The following is a 20542-nucleotide window of genomic DNA, read 5'->3' on the forward strand; positions in this document are numbered from 1 at the left end:
CGAAAGGAAATGTCGACGGTACGCCGTACGAGTGATATGAAGGGACTTCTGATGATTCAGCAAGTAAACTCTCAACCATAGTGCTTCCCGCTACCTGAGTCGCCTTCTTACATGACAATACCCCTCCGCGTTATCAAACATGCCAATGAAAGTCCCAAACACCCCTACGCCATCCCTACCTGGCACAACTCGGCCCCCAGACCATCGCTTCAATACGCCTGTGAGCAAGTATCTCAGGTGAGAGGGATCGGGATCGGGCCGGCCAAGGTTGCAGTGGTCAAGTCGTTGATATTGGTCGCCGTGTTCTGGTTTGTAAGAGCAGCAAATGCCATGCCAAACATGCCAGGTTGTACGTCAGCCTCCAAGTCACCACTTGCGTCAATTGTTACCGGAGTATAGGCAGGAACGTTGTTCTGGTTGACCCAGGCAATGTAGAGAGCTCCCGAACTCCAGCCTGCCGGGAGCATGCTTGGCTGTCCGACTCTGAAAATCAGCTTGCCAGGAGCGTTGGGAGTAGCGAAGGACGGCGCTCCATAGCCGACAATTCCCAGGTCAGGGAATACAGGTAAGGATGTGATTGACAGAGGAAGATTTGGGCATGAACCCCCGATTGTGAAATCGAGTGCCAGATTATAGGCCCAGATGCCGCTGATTGGCGTCTCGAAGGTGGTTGGATTGGGAATCTCGCCGGCAGTGATACGGAAAAAGGCGTCATGGCGAGACTCAACGGGAAGAATCGAGCCGACGGTTGACTCGAGTCCTGGGTCGGTGGTCGAGAGGCCAGCTTGCAGCCCAATCAAGGCCCCGATTCCCACGGTGGTGATGATATTGCCGAGGGCGAAGAAGCTCGTCACATCTGTGACAGGAAAGCTGTACTGGCAAGGCAGGACGTCGGAAGCCCCATTACCCTTCAACAAGCCAACGATCGAAGCCACATGTACTTCTTCTTGTGCCGCAATCTGCGAGACCACAGCCATGTTGTTCACTCCGTTTGTCTGACCACCACTACCCCACTGTGTGAAATTCGACAGACCTTCTTGGAAGAAAGCCGACTCCAGGTTTTCAAGGAAGTTGGCAAGTTGGAAGTTGTTGATGGCATTGTTTGAGAGATGAGGGGTACCGGGAGCGTTTGGCAGACCGCCCCCAGCCTGTTGAGTGATCTGCGGAGGCAGCGCAGTGCCTGTGACCAAGGGAGGATACGCAATGGCGGATTTGACAAGGAGAGATAATGCAACAGGCAAGATGAAGGACGCCATGGTTGGAAAACTGTGATGAGATGAGTGAAGACTGCACAAGAAGAAAATCCAACACCCAAATACTAAAGTTGATGGAGGCCTCAGAGGAGGAGGCCGCAATGTTATACGGAAATCCTCTGTCAGCTTTCGGGGGCGGATGTACTCCGTACTCCTGCCATATGCAAGCAATCTGCTGAAGCCGTAAGCACTATCCCAAAGTCAAGGGTCCAGTTGGGGCGAGACAACCACTTCAGCCACGAAGTTTGTGAAGGGAATGAAATCAGAAATGCTGTATATACAGTAATCAGTCGTGACACTCTGCTGGATCGCCTATACTGTCGGTATGTTTTGCGCAGCATCGTTCCTCTAAGTGTGCCATATTGAAGTGCTTGAACATCCAAAGAGGACCCTGAATACGAGTACAGCGAAGCAGCAACAGCTCATCAGCGGTAATCCTTCAGGCAAGCCCGAACGAACCGTGGGAGGCGCAACGAGGCGTACAGTCGAGGTCGAGCCAATGGAAGGTCGGAGGATGTTGAGAACAAGCTTCAGTAAGCACTTGCAGGCTTGTTGACATTTGAGCTTCAGCTTTCATGGCAGGGGCATCAACTTCTGTCAGCAGCTCCATTTTTAGACTTGTCGATATCGCTGAAACGGCTAATAAAAGGGTCAAGAGCGGAAAACACAGCAAACATGGCAAGCATTGAGGCCGCCAGATGTGCCAATGATATGTTCTGAAATTGAGCATGTCAGACACACCGCAGCGCAGCAAGATCCGCACAGATCTCCCCAATGGAATCATGTCCGACACCGACATTTTATTTTTCCATGACGCGCTCACGCGAAGTCGAGTTATGCTTCAAAAAGATGGGCACTTAACACTTCACAGCTTCCACGTCGCAACGCACTGTCTGTAGAACAAGATGGCCTCCTCAAATATCTGCTCACACTGTCTGCGAACCCTCCGACAGAATGTTCGGCCCCAGGTAAGCAATTTGACCATTCATTGCCACAACTTCCTCGACTAATCTTTTCGATAGACCCTTCAACTGTCGAAGTCCTCCAACCGGCGGCAGCTCGGTGCAACTGCTGCACAATGGAAGCAAGAGTCATCTCCTCAAGCCTCCGCTTCCAAACGACCTAATCTTCGAGTCGCAGCTCCCACCACCATCGGCACGGCGACCTCTAATGTTACAGCTGGATATCCCGAAGACCCTATAACAGAGTCTCCTCAATCACAAGCAACCCCGAAACCAGCTTCTACGCAAAGAACACCCAGCGTCTCGAATATGCAGAAACAAATTCAATCCGCCCTCGGTGCTCCCAGTTCCGGCCTCGGCGCTCGCCTGGCACAGGGACTGCGCAATAATACCCCAAAAGCTGTAACTCAATCCTACATCACCTACGGAGAAACAGAGGCACTATTCAAATCCTGTGCAGCACAAGCAGACTATACCATTCCAGACGAAGAGCGGATGAACGTTCTCACAGGCAAAGGACCCCCGAAAGCCGCCGACGGGGCTGATCTCGGCCACCCCATCAAGGACACATGGTGGTTTAACACGATAGGCCTGCTGCCAACATTCTCCACGTGGTCCCAGGTCACCTTCCTGCACATGTACGTGCTCGTGGTCCGATTACGTGCACTTGAAGCTGCGGAATTCAACGAGTATCATCGTTATATGATCGAGCACTTCTCCAACGCAGCGGAGGATAGGATGGTTTTGTTACATAACCTCGCGGCAAAAGGCGTGAGAAATAAATATCTCAAGGATCTGTTCCTGCAGTGGCGCGGCGTGCTAGCTGCTAACGACGAAGCTATGGTCAAGGGTGATGCGGTCCTCGCTGGTGCGATCTGGCGAAACCTATTTCAAGGCAAGGAGGATGTGGACTGGGAGAAGGTTGCTCTCGTCGTCGCCTACCTGCGCCGGGCTATTACCAAAGTCGGGACTTTGGAACTCAACACCATCATCACGCATATAGACGGACCTCAAGGAATATGGGCACAAAGTCAGAAGCGTATACAGGAGCTGGTCGACAGGCCGAACAAGAACCTGAACGAGCCATTCACTGATAGTGCTCAGTCGGATGTTGCTCCTGCCAAGGAGTAGCCGTTCATGGGGACACTGAACCAGCATTCAATCTATGTACCATGTGAATCAGAAAGTGTCAGTCTCATGTGGAGCAGAATTCTACTGATCACGGGAAACGTTAACGAAACCATGATCCGCCAGCGTTGTCACGAAGCTTCTGCAAGGATGCATTGATGATTATGTGTGCTTGCTGGTCCACCTGACTGACAACACCGAAATAGAAAAAGCAAATCCTCCTATTCGAAGCGACCGTCCTATATGCCGAGAACATCATCAATCCAATCCATCTTAACCCGCTGAGAACTCTCCAAGTCTGAAGCCAATGCACCCGAAATACTCTCGAAACAGCAGCCAGAACCGATACCATCTGGCATTCTCGTCTCATGGCCCGAACATGCATACCTCACACAATAGCAAAACCACCTCGTGCTACGGTACAAAATTTGTCAGCTATGCACCGACCGCAGACCTTAGGGGTCATAGTACCATCACTCGGCCTTTTATGAATTCAGAGATCTACATCGAGTACGGTAACTCCACGGTAGTTGTTACCGACGGCCTGCAGAGACACATGTCGCCTCCACCCAGAAGCTCGATATCGTACCCGGGAGGGCAGGGGTGCGAGATAGATCCACACTCCAGAATGGCCTGCGGCGCTGGCGTCTGACCGGGGGACGGCCCGTGCGACTCTTCTGACTTGATGCTCTTGGGGATGTCTGCGACGTCGACATCACGTTTGGCATACCGTGGCTGAAGGTTGAGTAGCGTCGAAGTCGAGAACGTCGAAGGACACGCTACCTTGTTGGCCACACCAGCTTTGGCTGTAGGGGTCGGACCTGTGTCATGTGGATACACGACTGTGGGAAGTTCGACTTTGACGTCAGCTGCAGTTGCAGGTACAGGATAAGCGGTATCACCACCAGGACCAGTGGAACGACTGTCAATCGTGTCAATGTCAGTGTCAATGTCAAATGGCACGTTGTCGTTCAACACCATGGGCATGCGATGTGGTGTTAGGAGACAGATGTCACCGGCTGCGGTGTTGCAGTACTCGCTGTCCCCATCGTCAAGAATCTCGGTGGTTTGTTGCGTCCAGACATAGTGGATGCGTGGGAGCGCGGTAGCCTGGCCCAAAAGAGTGGCCGCAGCTGAGAAAAAGATGAAGGTAGATGCATACATGTTTGCTGATTCTTGTGGATGTCGGTGAGTGAAGAGAATGAGGGGACGACACCACCTCGAATATATGCTTGAGACGACTCGTGCAAGAATTTCTTGAACTCAAAAGCATCAGAGGATGTCTTGCACACCAGTGACAGATTTCTATGTGCGTGTACGTGTACGCTCTCTTTCGCGTCTTGACGCACACAACCACCGCAGGGGCACGAATGTGATCGATCGATCGATCCACCCAGAGGCGGTCAAGGTCACCATACTCAAATATGATGCAAAAGAACACACCATCTTCTTTTTTTCTCGCCACTAACTCCTTCCCGTATAACAGGGAATGGCGTGGAGTTGGGGCAGCACAGACGGCAGTTACTCGCTTCCAAGACACCGTCACCTGCATCGAAGATCCCGCAAGATCCCAATCGGTGCGATTTTTCTGCTTGTGCGACGCGGATAGGAGCAGCTCAGGGTTAATCGTCGGCACACCAATACTGGAGGTTGGTGGATGGACAGGGACGACATACCTGACTGAAACGCTTCGTTGCCGTGGTTGGAGAGGTCGTAACTCCGTGGCACCTCCTTCATCACGGCCGTCGTGTGCACCAGCACCGACGGTCCGTTTCGCCGAAGTTTGGATAGTTCTGCTCAATACTACCGCCAGAAGAATTCAGGTGGAGTTGGCAGCGCGCGACCATCATGCAATAAGGCACATCTCGATCATCACCTGGCCCGGGCCACATGTAGTCGGGCGCCATTCTATTAAGCAGTTGCCCATGAGAGCCCCCGTCCATTTTGCAAGAAACTCATGTCTACCAATGTATCATGATGCAATGAGGGCGAGATACGACGAACGTAGGCCTGAGAGCTAACGGGAGCTGCTAGAAGAATGCTCATGCACAAAGCTGAAGTAGCAAATCTGACGTGTCTTTCTCATCTTGATCCTCCCTCCTTCTATCTGCGAATCGGCCCAGATTCAGGATCTGCTTGTAGATCGAAAGCTGAAAGAGTCTTTGCGGTGCTGTGAAGAGGTCAATAAGTGGGATGGGTGAGAACATGCAGTGGACGTGAAAGGGTCGACATTGAATAGCGACCGACCTCTCTATACGCCACCGTAGGATTCACCCTACGGCGAATAAAGCGGCCAAATGCCGTAGTGGAAATGGACATGTTGCCAGCATGTCTCGATAGCAAGCATTTGGAGACATTCCAGATACCAACTATCTTCCACCTCAACTCTTTGATATAATACCAATCTAGAGTGACGGCTTTCGATCGTCAATATCGTCCGACTCTCCTCACCATGCCGAGCGTCGTGTAAACTCCGACCGGACCGTACAAACATCCTCGTGGGCGGGCTCGAGCACGAGTCACCCGTCCCAGGGCAAGCGCCCCCAACTTCTCTCTCATCATGCTCCTCTTCCAAATCCTCTCACATCTCCTCCCCCTGCTCGTCCTAGTAACATGCGCCCTCGCCGCGGGAGAAGACCTCTACAAAATCCTAGGTCTGGACAAATCCGCGTCAGAACGCGATCTGAAAAAGGCCTACCGCACGCTCTCAAAGAAGTACCACCCGGACAAAGCTACAGGCGATGAGAGCAAATTCCTCCAAGTGACAAACGCCTACGAGACGCTCTCCGACGCCACCACCCGCAAAATCTACGACCAATACGGCCACGAGGGTCTCGAGAACCACAAACGAGGCGGCGGCGGAGGAGGCCAGCATCACGACCCCTTCGATTTGTTTTCTAGATTCTTCGGCGGCGGAGGACATTTCGGTGGCGGACAAGGCTCTGGTGTCAGACGCGGACCCGACCTCGAAGTCAGGCTACATGTACCCCTGCACGACTTCTACACGGGTCGCGACACGGAGTTCACGATCGAGAAACAACAGATCTGCGACGAGTGCGAAGGGTCGGGCAGCGCAGATGGCGTGGTCGAGACGTGCGATAAATGTCAGGGTAGAGGCATGATTATCCAGAAACACATGCTCGCGCCAGGGATATATCAACAAGTCCAGATGGCGTGTGACAGTTGCGGTGGAAAAGGGAAAACAATAAAACACAAGTGCAAGGTCTGTGGGGGGAATAAAGTCACGAGAGGCCCAACGACGTTGACGGCCAGTGTTGAGCGCGGGATGCCAAAGGGGCATCGGCTCGTGTTTGAGAGCGAGGCCGATGAACATCCGGATCATGTTGCGGGCAATTTGTACGTGTATGTAATGGAGTCGGAGCCCGTGATCAGTGAAGACGAGCAAGCGCGGACCGACGGCGTGTTTTTCCGTCGCAAGGATGATGACTTGTATTGGAAGGAGGTGCTGAGTCTGCGGGAGGCTTGGATGGGAGGATGGACGCGTAACCTGACGCATCTGGATGGGCATGTCGTGCAACTTTCCAGACAGCGCGGTGAGGTCGTTCAGCCGGGACAGGTCGAAAGCATCAAAGGTGAGGGCATGCCCAAGTTCCATGCCGGTCATGTCCATGAGCACGATGATGGAGAAGAGTTTGGAAGCCTGCACGTCGAGTACCATGTCATCTTGCCTGATCAGATGGAGAGTGGCATGGAAAAGGAGTTCTGGGCTGTTTGGGAGAAGTGGCGGAACAAGAAGGGCGTCGATCTGCTGAAAGACAGTGGCAGGCCGGCCCCGGATGTACGAGTAAAGGATGAGTTATAGATCATGGCAAAGGGATTTCCAAGCAATAGACATGTTGTCTGAATCACACATCATCTGCTGGCTTCATCAGTGACGTTACAAGATCTTGCAGGCTTGAGTCTTGAAATGCGCCTCGCACACAGCCTCGTCGATTACGGGATCATCCTCCCCTTTTTCCAATGGCCTCCATCTTGGAGAAGCCGAACAGAGCCAACTTCCCGTCCGATGCAAAAAGATTCATCGTCAAACGTACCACATGAGTGAACAAGTCAAGGCAACCATTATCAAGCATGAAGGGGGGTGTTCCTCACCAACAAGTCACCATCCTTGAGCAGAGCCACAGCTAGTGTCGCTTTCGTTTGATAAAACCGAAATCGCAAGCCAATTCGATATCGTCCATGTCAGCTTCGTAAACCGGGTTGCCCACCAGTTCCTGGACGTCCGTGTCGATGTCCGCAACCTTGGCCTGCCGACAGTGGATGTTCCCTCTCACGTCCTCCTGTTTGGATCCTCCGAATACTTTTCAACAGTCGTTTCGACACTCAATGGAATCACTGACTGGCAGCCATCTAGTTGTCTTCGTCACATCATTCATACTGGCAATCGAGGAGATCAATGTCATTGTCTGCCACCGTATCAGCCATAAAACCATGCCTTCGTGCCCGGCTTGGATTTCTTGCTCGACTCTGCCGCTTGCTCGTCGTTGGATTCTTCTCTGCGTCTCTTTCCCTTGCCTTTGGAAGTTAAGAAATTCTCCTAGGTTTTCCGGCTGGGCTCGACACGTTTGCGGACATGATTGTCCCGATCACTGTTCCGTGTTACTACCTCTGGGTACTTCTCGATGGTCTTTTCGACACTCTCTTGGGTCACTGAAAGCTCTTGTTCGGGATCTTCAGCTTCGTAGTGGCAGTCACTCGATATGTCGTATGCCCAATCGAGGGCATCAATCTCATTCGTGGGAAGTGTGATGTTGAAATTTTCATAGTTCTCCTTGCTGGCTTTGACACGTTGGTGGACGTGATCGTCCGAATGTTCATCTTCGTTACTCCTGGCATCGACGCGGTATATCTGTGCATCTGCATGCTCGTCGAAGGAAGCATTTCGGCGTGGGTAGAGGTGTAAAAGTCGGCCTGCGTACCTGCGAATGATCGCTTTTGTCGTGTGCATTTTGTCCAGGTGATCGTTCTGAGTCACGTAATAAGACTGCCTGGCGTCCTCCTAGTCGTCCGCGGGCAGTTTTCTCTTTTCGGCTCCGTCGGACATGGTTACGGCAGCATCTGCCATGTGCTCGTCCCTGCTGCCCACTTGATCAGACATGTTTTCATAGCGGTATGGGATTGACCCACTCACTCTGAGGGAAACGATTCCATTGTGCGAGACCCTTGGGTTGTTTTGCAAGTTGTCACCTCCTCAGAGGGGGGCCAGAGAAAGACTGCTCCACGATGACTGATCGGTGTCGTGTTGTTAATAGAGTGTTCGTGGTTCTCATCAGATGACATTTCGAAATCAATGATGGTAAAACATGCAATACTTGATGCAGCGCGGATAGTTGCAACGGAGATTCTTTCTAACGTAAATACGTTGCAAGAAATACGCTTCGACAACCTTGGTAAGGGGAATAGAAGAGTTGTCTCAGAGGGGATCTGAGACCAGGCTCCACGAGCGGAAGGCGCAAAACGTCAATCTGGTGGAAGGCATGGTGGACGTTCCCTCACAGGGGTCGCTGCAACTGATCAGGGGTATAGAAATACATTCGTCGCCCACTGAGTTGTAATCTGACTGTACCTTGAGAGCGAGTGTATTGGAAGGTTAATCATTACCTTAACGACAACCTGGAACTCACCTGTGCCAGCGTAGCATAGTCCAGACATGATGAAAGCCTGCCGAGTGGCACTGTTCTAGACTCCTTGTTGTCGAAAACATATGCCGAATGCCTGATGGCGGTCTCTGGGTCGAATATTAACTGTTAAGCTGAATCGAAAGAGGTATGCTGCAGGATGTAATTCGGAGTGTTCAAGTTTGTTCGGTAGCAATGAGCTCGATATGTCTACCATTCTAGTATGCCCCTGTAATGCTGTGCTAAGAATAGGCAAATCTAGGTTATGTGCAAAGGCGTCCTCCACAATCCTTGGTTCGTAATGACTGGTCCAGTGTCCATTTCCCCATAAATGATGATGGCATCCCACACCTTGTAAAGCAGATGGCAGGATTTACAGCCCAACATTGATGTGCGGCAGCACCGACGACAAGCTCTCTCCCAGGGCGGGATACTCGTGCTATTCGTACAAGACGCTGCCTGAGCCAGGATCAATATTGCTAGCGACAAGGCTTTTGCGTTGCCGTCTCGCTTAAGAGGTCATTCTTGCTTGTGGCAATGGTAGCGATGAAGTCTTTGCGTCGCTGTCTGAGGATTTGGCGACGAGAACGCAAAAGCGTCCCTGCCTCAATAGGCTGAGCTGTAGTGACGATGAGGCTTTTGCGTCGTTGGCGTCGTGGTGACGACGACGCAAAAGCGTCCCTGTCCCCTGTGCGCGAGAGCTTAAAAGACCCAGTTCTCGTCCACGGACTTGATAGCCCATTCGAACTTCTCCCGTAGCGTTTTGGAGAAGAACTTTTCGATGGGCACATCGAATTTCTTGCTGAAGACCACGGTCAAACGAGGATCGATGTAGTTCTGAGGCTTGTTAGCAATTGCGACCGTACGGACCAAGTATCGCAACTTACAATTTTGGATGTCCCCAATGCCACCTCTTTATTGTTCTCTCTATCCTCCGCCTGGATAGACATGTTGGCGATTCTTGTGTCAAATTTCTTGACGTTCTCCTCCAGCTTCTCGACTGAAGGAGATTTGCCCTCCGGCTCGACCTTCTTGGTCTTGTTCTCCTTTTTGTATTTCTTTTCGAGCTCTTTGACAACTTCAAGACGTTCGTTGAGTTCTGACTGCTTCATCTGTTTCTGACCTTCCTCTTTGAGCTTCTCATTCTCCTTCTCGAACTTCTTGGTGATCTTGGTCTTCTGTTCATCGACCAGGTAAGCTTGGTGTTCCTGAATCCATGCCTCGTCCAAGTCATCCGGCAGTTCGAAGTACTGGGCACCCCGCTTCTTCTTGATCTTCGGGTCGAGTTCGAGCATCATTTGTTTGAGACGCCATTGTTGGTATTTCAGACCTTTTAGTCTGTCTCCTAGCTTCTCCATCTGTCCGGCATGAGATGCCGCCACAGTTCGCTTGTGATTACAGAGGATGGCGACTTTGCGGTTTGCATCGTTATAGTCTTTGATCTTCTCCATGATATTGCCTTCAGACTTCATTTCAGTCAGGAGTTTAGACATGGTGTAAGAAGCGTTGTAAGTACGGAATACCTTAGCTGTCAGACCAGGCATGTAATTTTTGAGATGGTTGTTCAGTTGAGTTGTAGTGAGACGGTCGAAGATGTCGTCGCCGTCTTTCTTGGGAGGTTTCTTGAAGATCTTGAGATTTTTGAAAACTTGCGGGTCGACCTCAAACTCCTCGTGGAATCGGATGCTGTCTTTACCCAGGAAGTCAAAGACGACTGTGGCGGGCGCGCGCAACGTGATGTGCTCATATTTCAGAGAGCAACAACCCACTGTTTCGGCCTCATCATCACCCTTCTCATTGCCGGCACGAAGAGCAAATTGATCAATAAGATACATGGCTGTAGCCTTTTGCCGATCAGCCATGAGCTCGGACTTCAAGTCTTTTCTGTAGTCCTTGCGGATGCGATCGATGTGTTTTTTGAGCTCCCGAGCCTTCTCAAATTTCTTATAGTCGCTTTGACCCTTGACATCTGAACTGGCGGCAAGCATGACATATTTGAAATTGCCGTTGATGTTTTCTTGCCACATAGCAAGCCAAGTGCCTTGCTTATCATGCTTGACCTGTTTCCATTTGTGACCCTCAGGAGGAGGGGGCACGGTAGCCTCTTTACCGATGTTGATCGTTACTTGTTCAGGGTCAACCCTCGACTTGACCTTTCCAGTTTTTGGATGCTCGCCTCGGCCACGAAAGAGTCCCGGAGGTTCCACGCGGAAGTTGCCAACCTTTTGTTTCTTGCCGTCCCAGATGCAATACATGTAAGGCGCTTCTGCCTCGTCCTTTGCGGCTTTGATTGCCTTCTTTTCGGCGGCGGGCAATGCTTTCTTCGCCTCTCTTTGTGCATCGTAGTACTCAAAGATCGGTTTGAAGTCGCATTTGCTGAACTCCTTGATCTCCACTTTGTTACCGTCCTTGTCTTTTGCACCCCCAGTCTTCTTCAGATACTCCTTGAAGTCGGTGAAGAAGTTCTTCTGGAAAACAGGGTTTTCCACGTTGTGGGTTGAATTGAGCATAGAACCGAAAAAGCCAGCGACTTCTTCGGCTTCTGGGTGAAGAGTTACGGGAACGCCGTTGTATTTCAACTTGACATTCTTCGGAAGCGGTTCGTAAGGTGGTGGGAAGATGACACCGCTGTGTTCCAAGGTCTCCCACTTGTTGGTACCATCGCCATTGGTAGGGTCTTGCCACCATTTCACCTCTTCATCCTCGTCATCTTCATCCTCGGGGTCTGCGGTTTCCTCTTTCTTCACCGTTTTGGATTTCTTTGCTGGAGTGGATGATTCAGATTTGACCTTCTTCGCAGTGGCTGCCGGTGCTCGTTTCGCCAGGGGTTTGTCATCGTCACTTGACTCCTCCTTTTTCACTTTCTTTGCGGTGGCAGGCTTCTTTGCGGGTTTATCAGCCTCTTTCTTCTCCTTATTTCGGATCACCTTCGCCTCTTTCTCTGCAGATTGCTCGATCTTCTGTTTTTCCTTTGCTAGTTTCTTCGACAGGGGAACGTCGGAATCCGAGGACTCGCCAATTTGTGCTGCAGTGGCCCGTGGAGGCTTCGTGACCGTTTTGCCGTTGGCCTTGGCCTTGGCTATCAGTGGTGCATCATCGGAATCTGAGTCTTCAGCGGCCTTCGTTGTGGTTTTCCTCTTCTTACTCTGCAAACGCGTCAGCCAGATTTGCTTCACCATTCGTATGGACCACATACCAGTGGCACATCATCGTCACTGCTTTCAGCTTCGGCGTATGATGGTCGCGTGTTGCTTTCTCTGCCCTTGCGCTTGTTGGCCGAAGCACCATTGGTCAGATGCTCGTGGCCGTCGGTCATGGTCGCATCCTCCACTTTCACATCGCCATTGGCCAAAGAGATCCCAGGCATCACTTCCCCATTCGGAGGTATCTGCCTGTCCATCGCAGCATCAACAGAGGAGGAAATGTTTGCGGAAGATAGAGTTGAGGTAACTGTAATGGGTAAGTCAGTATGCCATAAACTTTATACCAAGTCGTGAGGTGTGCAAACAGGCTGCAAACGTGTCAACAGCCTTTGATAAGAACGTACCTCCGTTTGTGCCATTGGTTCTCCTTGAGCCCGCAAGGGGCATATCATCGTCTGAAGAGGCCATTGTGCGCGTGCCAAAGGATATACCGTGAAATCCTCGAGTCAAACTGCGCAGGAGAGGTCGATGGTTTAGGAGACGAGTGGTGTTGAAAGGTGCCCGACAAGCAAGGGATTGAATCGACCTGCCGAACGCGACTCGGACCGCAATTGTGGTGAAGGCGGAAAGTCAAAGTCTTCGAAAATCACAGAGACCAATGGAGGTGGTAGGTAGCGTTAGTGGTGAAGTACGAGACGAAATGAGTAGCAGGCAAAACAAAGGAAAGACAGGAGAGTAAAGAAGTGAATGGCAAGTCGAGAAAGGAAGAAGTGTGTTGAGGCTTTGCAGGCGTGGGCTGCGCTGCTTCTGCTCGGCCCACTCACTGTCTCCGTGCTTCCCTTCAAATATGCTATGAGGGACTATACCCAATCAGGATTAGCTCCACGTGATCAAACTGCGGAAGCTCTCATCGGAACCTCACTGCAAAGTGTTTGGAGCTTCTATTGAACAAGGACTCTCCCCTCCAGCCATCAATCAATTCCTCAATCACGGCCTCGTGGTCAGTCTATCAAGTCAAGATGCTGTCACGAGCTGTGAGACCAGCCCTCAGCGCTGGCAATGCCGCGCTCGCCAGGTGAGCTCCTCTTCAATTCTCTGACCACCCTTAGACAGTGGGAAGACAATAACTCCTAGAAGGATATGCTAACCCTTCACAAGAACCGTTGTTCCTCAAGCTGCCGGATATGCCACACTACGAGAAATCGAAGGTCAGGGACACCTTTGCGCTACAGCCCCTCGCATACTAACAATCCTTAGGTCGCCTCAAGTCCATCCGAAACATCGAAAAAATCACAAAGACCATGAAGATTGTCGCCTCAACAAAGCTCACTCGCGCCACAAGGGCCATGCAGGAATCTCGAAAATATGGACAAACATCCAACAAGGTTTTTGAGGAAGCTGAGACGAAGCCATTGGAGGAGAAGAAAACTCTCATGGTTATTGCAAGCTCCGACAAGGGTCTTTGCGGTGGTATCCATTCCGGCATGTCACGATACACCCGTCGCCTGCTCGAAAAGGACCCCAACCTCGACATTGCCATTATCGGTGAAAAGTGCAAGGCTCAGCTTGGTCGTTCCAACTCCAAAAATGTTGTTATGAATTTCGCTGGTGTTGGAAAAAACGTCCCAACCTTTGCGGATGCTCAGGCTATCGCCGATCAGTTGGTTCTCCTGCCCGAAGACTATGCCAGCATCAAGATCGTCTACAACAAGTTCATCAACGCGCAGAGCTACGAACCGGTTATTATCGAAGCATTCTCCGAGGAGGCTATTACACAATCACCCAACTTCGCCGCCTTTGAAATTGATGACGAAGTTCTCGCCAACCTCCGGGAATACTCTCTGGCCAACTCTCTGTACTGGGCTCTTGCCGAGGGACATGCCTGCGAACAGTCCGCCCGACAGAATGCTATGGATGTAAGTATCGATCTACCGTTTCCGTCCATCACGATACTGACTAGATTGCAGAACGCCTCAAAGAACGCTGGAGACATGATCTCAAAGTTCACCATCTTGTACAACAGAACCCGACAAGCTGTCATCACCGGAGAACTGGTAGAAATTATCACAGGTGCCGCTGCTTCGGAGGATTGATTGATGTTGTTCCAGAAAGAAGGTGTACATAACAACCACAAACAATTTTATCTGTTTGAGTTGACAAACAGCTTGAACGTTTTCAAATTGAAAATTCCTTTCATGCACCTTGTCTATTGTCTGCTTGCCGTCATGCTGCTCACCGTGTACAGCCTTTTCCAATTCATATCAATTGCAGGGTTCGGACAGACACCCTCCGATCTCTCGACCTATAGGATGTATAGGTATATCCTCGACGCATCGGCCACGCAACTGCATGTCCAGAGCCTTCATAACACGTTGTCTTTACGACTCTATATCACCCGTCTCCCACAATAGCAACATCAGTCCACAACCGAGGATCACCCGAGTTCGGATACCCTAAATTAAGGTGAGTCGTTGGTCTCCGACATTTTCGGTTCGGCGTCATCGCTAAAACAGGTGTCTGATCAGCGAGGTTGAGTGTGGAGATCGTTTTGCTCAATTGAAAGACGCTGAAGGGGCCTCGCATCAAAATGGTATTTCAGAGTCAGCATCATTCCTCCTAAACTGGCTGGCATGCTGGTCCAAGCTCCATCTACCTACCGTTGTGGCATCGCAGCCTGCGTCCGTCCTTCTTATTGCCAGCTGTATACATCTGAGCAGTACCGCGCAGTTTTATGGCCTGCAAAGCGCCATCATATACAGATGCAGTCTCCATGTTCTTGCTGCAGGTTTGTTGAAAAGCATGGACTCGCTCCCAAACGACCTCTCTCATTGCGCGCGAGAGGGGCTCGGGTGCAGCTTCACATCTTGTGCAGGCATCACAAGGTGAAGACTGCGCGCTGCTCCAACTATGGCATCGCTTCACAGTCCACTGCCTTGTCGTACTGCTAATGTATTCACCAAGATCAACATTCGCGTCAGGCAGTTGTATGTTTTGCATCTTAAGACCATCAGCTTTCTCCCCCAAACCATCCTTCCTTCATATTCTCCCATAACCTCTACAACTTTCAGCAGATCCTTACCACTATCAAGCAACATTCGAACCAGTCTCTCACCGCCTCATAGCCCTCATCTTGAAGACTACGCTTTTAACAACACCCCAAAATCAAACACTTATCAACGTCAACATGGACGCCTTGGTACTCCGCAATGATGTGGCACAGCTTCGCCATAGAAGCCAACAAGTACTCTCGACACTTCCAATCGTCCCCAAAGACCTTCCAGAAATGCCGGAGATTGTCTCGGAAGGCCCTGGACAATTCATGCAAAACATTCGCGGCGTTCTCCGTTATCTCAAGAAAGTCCGTAAAGCCTTGAAGCGTGCGGGTGCCGACGAATCGTTTGAGAAGCTCGATTCATGGCGGCGAGCGGTCACGAATTGGCACGATGCCGTCCAAGAATCTCCGGAGACGTTTGTCGAATACGAGAGGACTGGGAAGATGCCTATTCCAAAGATCACCTTGGAATGGTACTCGTCTCTCCGCTCCCAGCAACAGACTCTGGTTCCTGGTCACTCTGATGTTTCTTCAACACTCCACGAGTCTTCCGACGAGTCTGCGCCGTCCAGTAATGCCGAAACCGTACACGAACATGAAGATTCAACCTCCCCAGCCTCATATGAGTTCACCTTCCCTGAAACTGGGGCTGCACCTTCAGAGGTCTACGTGTTCTCTAGCGCTGAATCATCATCGCAGGAAGATGAGCATCTGGAGGGTCAGTCTGACTCAAATGTCGAAGAGTCTGTGCCGCCTATTGCCTCTGATCAGGAACCAGAGCACAAAGTTGTTCTGACAAAAGACAACGATGTTGCTACCGTGGGTGGTGGGGAAGAAGGCGGCGTTGCCAACGACACTATCACAGCCGAAGGCAGTGCGTCTCCAGAAGTTGATCCACAAGAACCAGTCACAGTCAAAGAGCCAGGACACGAAATTGGCACCTCAACCTCTGCAAATTCGTCTGGGTTCACCCTCCCTCAGACTGGAACTGGGCTGTCTCACGTCTTCGTGTGGATGGCTTCTCAAGAGCCATCACAAGAACCTGTCGTCGCCAAAGAACCTGAAGGAGAAGTTGCTGCCATCGCCGCTCCGAGTTCATTTGGATTCACACTTCCCCAGACAGGGACTGGCCTTTCCCACGTCTTCCCTTGGTTGGTCTCTCACAAGTCGTCTCACGAAGATGAACATTCTGCAGGCGAAGACCAAGAAGAACACCAACCTCTTGTCTCAGAACAGGAATCGGGCGATGGAGTTGTTGTAGCAGAGGGCGATGATGCCGCTACCACAACCAGTGATGAAGAAGGTGCTCGTGTCGAAGACATTGTCCCTGCTGAAGCGAGTGTGGCAGGCGAAACCAATACACAAGGACCTGTGACCACTGATCCAGCACTTCAGGACAGCGTTGAAGCACCGATTGAAGACCCAGTCTGTGAGGCGTCGAACAACGGTGGTGATCATACTGCAGACTCCCAAAACTCCAGCCGTGACATTGAGTCCGAACGTGCCGCCAAACCAGATCCCTACTCGATGGGCGATGAAGTCAGTGCTGTGGACGACTCGACCCTCATGGAGGATCTCACCTCCGAGGCAGAGAAAGCAGAGGAGGAGTCGGCAATCTTGCCAGAGGGCTCAGCTGGTGTTGCAGAGCTTGCAGCCGATTCGATCGCCGTCAAGTCCAACGACAAACTCGCCCTGTCCACTACTACAGCAGCAAACGGCCAAGCTTGCAACGACGACAAGACAACAACAACAACAACAACTGTACCGTTGCATTTTCCAAAACTCTCACCGACCTCCGTACTTGTCAGTGCCACCGCTGGTGCATTCATGGCGGCAAGATTCCCCGTCGTCTCTGCCTGCATGCTGTATGCCGGCATTGCATACGCAAAGTACAGTCTCAACCACTAGAGACATGTAACGACTCCGACCTTTCCTTTGTTATTCAAGTGTCATTACGGTGCGGTCTGCAACAACACGTCAGACATCATCTTCGGTTTCTACGATTATGATGACTACTGTATGAATACGGCACTCTCGGTTTTACACGACTTTCGGTTGTTTTTACTACTCTCGGTTTCTCATTGCGACTTTCGGTTTTCTTGAGGAGTTTCGGTTTTTCTCATTACGACTACAACGTATGATTACAGCACTCTTTAGTTTTCTCAATGGGACGACAATTGTTCGAGTACAGCACGGTGTGAAGCGTGATGTAGACGGATGGACATGGTAACTGGTGGAGGAGGGACTTTATGGAGGAGGCATATGGACACATTGGAGGAAGACATTTGGGAGAAGAACTTGGTGGAAAGGATCATGATCATACGAAGCAGCCTGTGCATCTCATTGGACTCCGTATCTACGTGACGGAAATGTATCTTGGGCATCGAACCCTGGATACCTAAGATACATCCAATCATCATGTCCATTCCAGTGAATCACAGTCCTTGTATCAGTCCAGCAACATCTTTCCGCCACGGACTCTGCAGTAAGTAATCGTGTTTGATCACCTAAGCCCAGACAGCCTTCCAAGTTGAACTTAAAAGTGCTATTGTCCATCTCCATGACCGTCATGTCAGTAGCCCTCAATGTCGCATTCAGCCCCAATGACCACGATCGCCAGTTGCACACATCAGCCTTGATACCTCAATGCTCGACGAAACAATTCCAAAGCCCTCCCATAATCATCACGGCCGTGACCACGATCACGACTACGACCATGAGCATAACGACGCTGTCCATCCACCCAGTCACTTGCCGGTCCAATGCCCATACCATATGGATCTGCTTGACCTTCACCCTCGCCTCCGTCACGCATCGTAGGCCCACTTATACCGCCACGGCGACGTCTGAACATCAACCCATCTTCACCCGCACCTCGCATTTCCTGACGCTCGCCTCGTCGATCTGGACCTGCCAAAGCAGCTTCAGCAGGGTCCTGAACGTGTTCGAAGGTAGGGTGTAGATCACCACCACCAATTTCCATGATCATCAACGGCTCTCCGGCTCGTCCCTCGCCTCCAAGTCCGTTCCACGCAACCAAATGCATCAGGTCGTATTGTGTGTCCTCCGCCTCGTCATCCTGGAGCAGTAGGACGAGTTCTTGGTGTTCTTCTCGATCATCATCGTCGCTACCGCCACCGCCGTAGCCGCAAGTGTCGCAACTGGGACTACGTGCTCGGGCTCTTCGCGCGCCATTTCGAGGTCGACGACCACGTTCTGCAGGGCGTTAGCGTATGGGTGGTGCAAGCTCGTCTAGTCTCTGGCCTGTACCTGCAAAAGGGTTGCGAGCAGGACGATCTTGAGCTTGATTGTGGGCGCCATGCATGAATGGGCCGTTCTCGTCGCGGAAGTCGTCCAAGGTGTGGAGCGGCATCTTGGACTTTGGAGGCTGTCGAACTTGAGTGTTCACTTGCTGAATACTAGAAATGACGCTGCTTGGATTGATCAGTTGATGTGGCAGATCCGAGAGTGGAAGGATATGAGGGAGATGGAGAGGATGGTGCAACTCATTAGGGGATTATATAGGCCTGAGGTCGTCACAGATGATAATTCGACGTGACATGTTGCGACTCGAATGATACTGGGCAAACGAGCAGAATAGTGGTGATGTTCCGTACCCAATCTGAGCATGACCGTCCTAGCCAGACGGGTGACTTGAGTGATTGGGACTCAACGCCACTGCTCGGTTCCTCACTTGTTTCATATGCAGTCAGCTTCCCGTGATATACCTGTGCATCCCTCGATACTGCCACACCTGCCCACAAAATTCCCCATCATCTCAAGCAAGATTACCACTCGTTTGAGTAAAAGCAACCAAAAAAGGCTTTCAAAAAAGGAAAAACTCGAACCCTCGAAAGGGCTCGAGAAAGCCCGCGAGGAATTTTTTCATGATTGATATGTCTGCATTCGAAACTCGTCTCTTCGACTTTAACTCAGTAACACGGTAGAGGAGTATAAGAGGTCGAATACTGGAAGGGAGATCGCCGAGCAGGGGCGGAACGCACTCGTCTCTCCGACTTTAACTCAGTAACATAGTAGAGGAGAATAAGCGGTCAGATACTGGAAGGGAGATTGTTGAGCAGTAGTCTGCGGATTTAATATATGAACCCTGTGATTAATATACACCACGTGAGGAGTTGAAGGTGTCACGAGTCCAAGGACACTTCAGTGAATGAGTCTCGCCAAGAGATGCGTGAAGAGGTCAAGATGGTGATGAAGTTGTGTTGATGTCTGATATCTTGACCTGCACCGGCAAAAGAGGATGTTGGTCGATTATGTCAGCATTACCTCTCGGCTGAGCTTCCTGTTAAAATCCTCCCTGCGAATGATAGAGAAAGCAGATAAGAACCAACCTCGACTTTCAATTTCGTGAACATGACATTGATAACAGCTAATTCAACTTACACCAAAGGGACCATGAAATCGACTCTCGTCCGTAAATCACCACATTCCCTCGAACTTCTCAGACCCCTCGACTCCCGGCAACCACTCAACGCGATCCTTGACGAATATCTCCCGCTGCGGCCTCAATTTCGTCTCATGCAAGTTGAAGTCGTCCACCGTTCCAATCCTCATAATACTCATGCCCGGAAATTGCGCACCAACGCGGTACATCAGCGTCCCGCACGTTTTGCAGAAGTAATTGGTCATCTTGTGACCTGACGCGATGGTCTCCTTCTGCCCGTAGCTGCTCAGATTGTCCTGACCACGGACATGTTTCAGGTATTTGTCGTCAATGGTGAAATTGGATGCGAACATCGAGGCCGTGATCTTGCGGCAATCGGTGCAATTGCACACGAAGGTCGTTACAAGTCCTGGGCCCGAGGTTGGCTGTGGATTGAATAGTCAACATCATAGAATGACCTATAGGATACGGGTCCACTCACGAATGCCAATTGAACGGCGCCACAGAAGCATGTTGCTGTTGCTTCATCGTCGGTAGACCAGCCGTCACTGGCGCCGCTGTTGTGAGGGATGTACGGCTTGCTTTTGTCGGCGGTTGAGGCCATGTCTTTTTTGAAACCTCTGGTTGCTGAGAATAAGTTTGGTGATGCGTTATCGATTAGATGTTTGTCTGTTAAATAGTCTGGAATTTGAGTATGGTATTCACGGTTGGAAGTAGGTCTTTATATAGGCCGTTCGTGGCCCCGACAACCTTTCTGACATCGTCATGAGCATAGTGTATTCAAGGGCTATTTCTAAGCTGTAGAATTGTATCTCCTACCAATTCAAAAGGTTTGTTATGATGTAAGTCTAGTCGACCTTCTCTAGACCTCCAGAGTTTGATATGATAAGCAGAATCCAATGCGAGCCAATCGCTGTTTGTCGCTTCATTTAACGACCCATTACATCCTAAGCGAGGTAA

General features: G+C 50.9%; 11 protein-coding genes across 11 annotated transcripts; 5 read left to right on the plus strand and 6 right to left on the minus strand.

The window, feature by feature from the left end:
• Positions 1-96: 96 nt before the first annotated feature.
• On the minus strand, positions 97-1502 carry EDD37DRAFT_480282 (ferritin-like domain-containing protein). Its single transcript, XM_062813214.1, has 2 exons — positions 1482-1502; positions 97-1425 (listed from the first exon to the last, which is right to left on the minus strand). The coding sequence occupies exon 2, from the start codon at positions 1254-1256 to the stop codon at positions 234-236; it is 1023 nt and encodes a 340-aa protein (XP_062668452.1). The 5' UTR covers positions 1257-1425; positions 1482-1502; the 3' UTR covers positions 97-233.
• Positions 1503-2158: 656 nt separating this feature from the next.
• Positions 2159-3346, plus strand: EDD37DRAFT_610986 (ubiquinol-cytochrome C chaperone-domain-containing protein; the record flags this gene model as incomplete). The annotated part of the gene is made up of 2 exons (XM_062815257.1): positions 2159-2221; positions 2276-3346. 2 exons carry the CDS (start codon positions 2159-2161, stop codon positions 3344-3346), a joined length of 1134 nt encoding a protein of 377 aa, XP_062668453.1.
• Positions 3347-3492: 146 nt separating this feature from the next.
• On the minus strand, positions 3493-4637 carry EDD37DRAFT_480423 (uncharacterized protein). The gene has a single exon (XM_062813215.1). It carries the CDS (start codon positions 4505-4507, stop codon positions 3845-3847), a length of 663 nt encoding a protein of 220 aa, XP_062668454.1. The 5' UTR covers positions 4508-4637; the 3' UTR covers positions 3493-3844.
• Positions 4638-5672: 1035 nt separating this feature from the next.
• EDD37DRAFT_635343 (DnaJ protein, subfamily A, member 2) lies at positions 5673-7239 on the plus strand. Its single transcript, XM_062816906.1, has one exon. It carries the CDS (start codon positions 5904-5906, stop codon positions 7164-7166), a length of 1263 nt encoding a protein of 420 aa, XP_062668455.1. The 5' UTR covers positions 5673-5903; the 3' UTR covers positions 7167-7239.
• Positions 7240-7901: 662 nt separating this feature from the next.
• On the minus strand, positions 7902-8312 carry EDD37DRAFT_651841 (uncharacterized protein; the record flags this gene model as incomplete). Its single annotated transcript, XM_062818399.1, has 1 exon — positions 7902-8312. The coding sequence occupies one exon, from the start codon at positions 8310-8312 to the stop codon at positions 7902-7904; it is 411 nt and encodes a 136-aa protein (XP_062668456.1).
• Positions 8313-9441: 1129 nt separating this feature from the next.
• Positions 9442-12732, minus strand: EDD37DRAFT_480434 (DNA topoisomerase I). Its single transcript, XM_062813217.1, has 4 exons — positions 12530-12732; positions 12179-12432; positions 9870-12128; positions 9442-9819 (listed from the first exon to the last, which is right to left on the minus strand). Exons 1-4 carry the CDS (start codon positions 12591-12593, stop codon positions 9685-9687), a joined length of 2712 nt encoding a protein of 903 aa, XP_062668457.1. The 5' UTR covers positions 12594-12732; the 3' UTR covers positions 9442-9684.
• A 327-nt stretch (positions 12733-13059) lies between these two features.
• On the plus strand, positions 13060-14330 carry EDD37DRAFT_635351 (ATP synthase F1, gamma subunit). Its single transcript, XM_062816907.1, has 4 exons — positions 13060-13200; positions 13284-13333; positions 13383-14041; positions 14093-14330. Exons 1-4 carry the CDS (start codon positions 13145-13147, stop codon positions 14216-14218), a joined length of 891 nt encoding a protein of 296 aa, XP_062668458.1. The 5' UTR covers positions 13060-13144; the 3' UTR covers positions 14219-14330.
• Positions 14278-14644, plus strand: EDD37DRAFT_635353 (uncharacterized protein). The gene has a single exon (XM_062816908.1). It carries the CDS (start codon positions 14321-14323, stop codon positions 14534-14536), a length of 216 nt encoding a protein of 71 aa, XP_062668459.1. The 5' UTR covers positions 14278-14320; the 3' UTR covers positions 14537-14644.
• Positions 14645-15215: 571 nt separating this feature from the next.
• EDD37DRAFT_480696 (uncharacterized protein) lies at positions 15216-17411 on the plus strand. The gene has a single exon (XM_062813219.1). It carries the CDS (start codon positions 15310-15312, stop codon positions 17083-17085), a length of 1776 nt encoding a protein of 591 aa, XP_062668460.1. The 5' UTR covers positions 15216-15309; the 3' UTR covers positions 17086-17411.
• Positions 17412-17806: 395 nt separating this feature from the next.
• Positions 17807-18550, minus strand: EDD37DRAFT_610993 (uncharacterized protein; the record flags this gene model as incomplete). Its single annotated transcript, XM_062815258.1, has 2 exons — positions 17807-18393; positions 18448-18550. The coding sequence occupies 2 exons, from the start codon at positions 18548-18550 to the stop codon at positions 17807-17809; spliced, it is 690 nt and encodes a 229-aa protein (XP_062668461.1).
• Positions 18551-19474: 924 nt separating this feature from the next.
• EDD37DRAFT_635354 (Mss4-like protein) lies at positions 19475-20464 on the minus strand. Its single transcript, XM_062816909.1, has 2 exons — positions 20064-20464; positions 19475-20007 (listed from the first exon to the last, which is right to left on the minus strand). The coding sequence occupies exons 1-2, from the start codon at positions 20184-20186 to the stop codon at positions 19618-19620; spliced, it is 513 nt and encodes a 170-aa protein (XP_062668462.1). The 5' UTR covers positions 20187-20464; the 3' UTR covers positions 19475-19617.
• Between the last annotated feature and the right edge of the window lie 78 nt (positions 20465-20542).

Source organism: Exophiala viscosa, assembly GCF_022695815.1.
Source record: "Exophiala viscosa unplaced genomic scaffold EDD37scaffold_8, whole genome shotgun sequence".
Classification (NCBI taxonomy): domain Eukaryota; kingdom Fungi; phylum Ascomycota; class Eurotiomycetes; order Chaetothyriales; family Herpotrichiellaceae; genus Exophiala; species Exophiala viscosa.

Excerpts from the sequence above, each read along its gene's own strand:
- EDD37DRAFT_480434 (XM_062813217.1), bottom strand. The coding sequence starts at position 12,593 with ATGGCCTCTTCAGACGATGATATGCCCCTTGCGGGCTCAAGGAGAACC. Across the intron at positions 12,129-12,178 it reads GTGACGATGATGTGCCACTG|AGTAAGAAGAGGAAAACCAC; the intron begins GTATGTGGTCCA and ends ACGCGTTTGCAG. Across the intron at positions 9,820-9,869 it reads CATTGGGGACATCCAAAATT|AACTACATCGATCCTCGTTT; the intron begins GTAAGTTGCGAT and ends AACAAGCCTCAG.
- EDD37DRAFT_480423 (XM_062813215.1), bottom strand. The coding sequence starts at position 4,507 with ATGTATGCATCTACCTTCATCTTTTTCTCAGCTGCGGCCACTCTTTTG.
- EDD37DRAFT_635353 (XM_062816908.1), top strand. The coding sequence starts at position 14,321 with ATGCACCTTGTCTATTGTCTGCTTGCCGTCATGCTGCTCACCGTGTAC.
- EDD37DRAFT_635343 (XM_062816906.1), top strand. The coding sequence starts at position 5,904 with ATGCTCCTCTTCCAAATCCTCTCACATCTCCTCCCCCTGCTCGTCCTA.
- EDD37DRAFT_635351 (XM_062816907.1), top strand. The coding sequence starts at position 13,145 with ATGCTGTCACGAGCTGTGAGACCAGCCCTCAGCGCTGGCAATGCCGCG. Across the intron at positions 13,201-13,283 it reads GGCAATGCCGCGCTCGCCAG|AACCGTTGTTCCTCAAGCTG; the intron begins GTGAGCTCCTCT and ends ACCCTTCACAAG. Across the intron at positions 13,334-13,382 it reads CACACTACGAGAAATCGAAG|GTCGCCTCAAGTCCATCCGA; the intron begins GTCAGGGACACC and ends AACAATCCTTAG.
- EDD37DRAFT_480282 (XM_062813214.1), bottom strand. The coding sequence starts at position 1,256 with ATGGCGTCCTTCATCTTGCCTGTTGCATTATCTCTCCTTGTCAAATCC.
- EDD37DRAFT_480696 (XM_062813219.1), top strand. The coding sequence starts at position 15,310 with ATGGACGCCTTGGTACTCCGCAATGATGTGGCACAGCTTCGCCATAGA.
- EDD37DRAFT_635354 (XM_062816909.1), bottom strand. The coding sequence starts at position 20,186 with ATGGCCTCAACCGCCGACAAAAGCAAGCCGTACATCCCTCACAACAGC. Across the intron at positions 20,008-20,063 it reads GCGCCGTTCAATTGGCATTC|CCAACCTCGGGCCCAGGACT; the intron begins GTGAGTGGACCC and ends TTCAATCCACAG.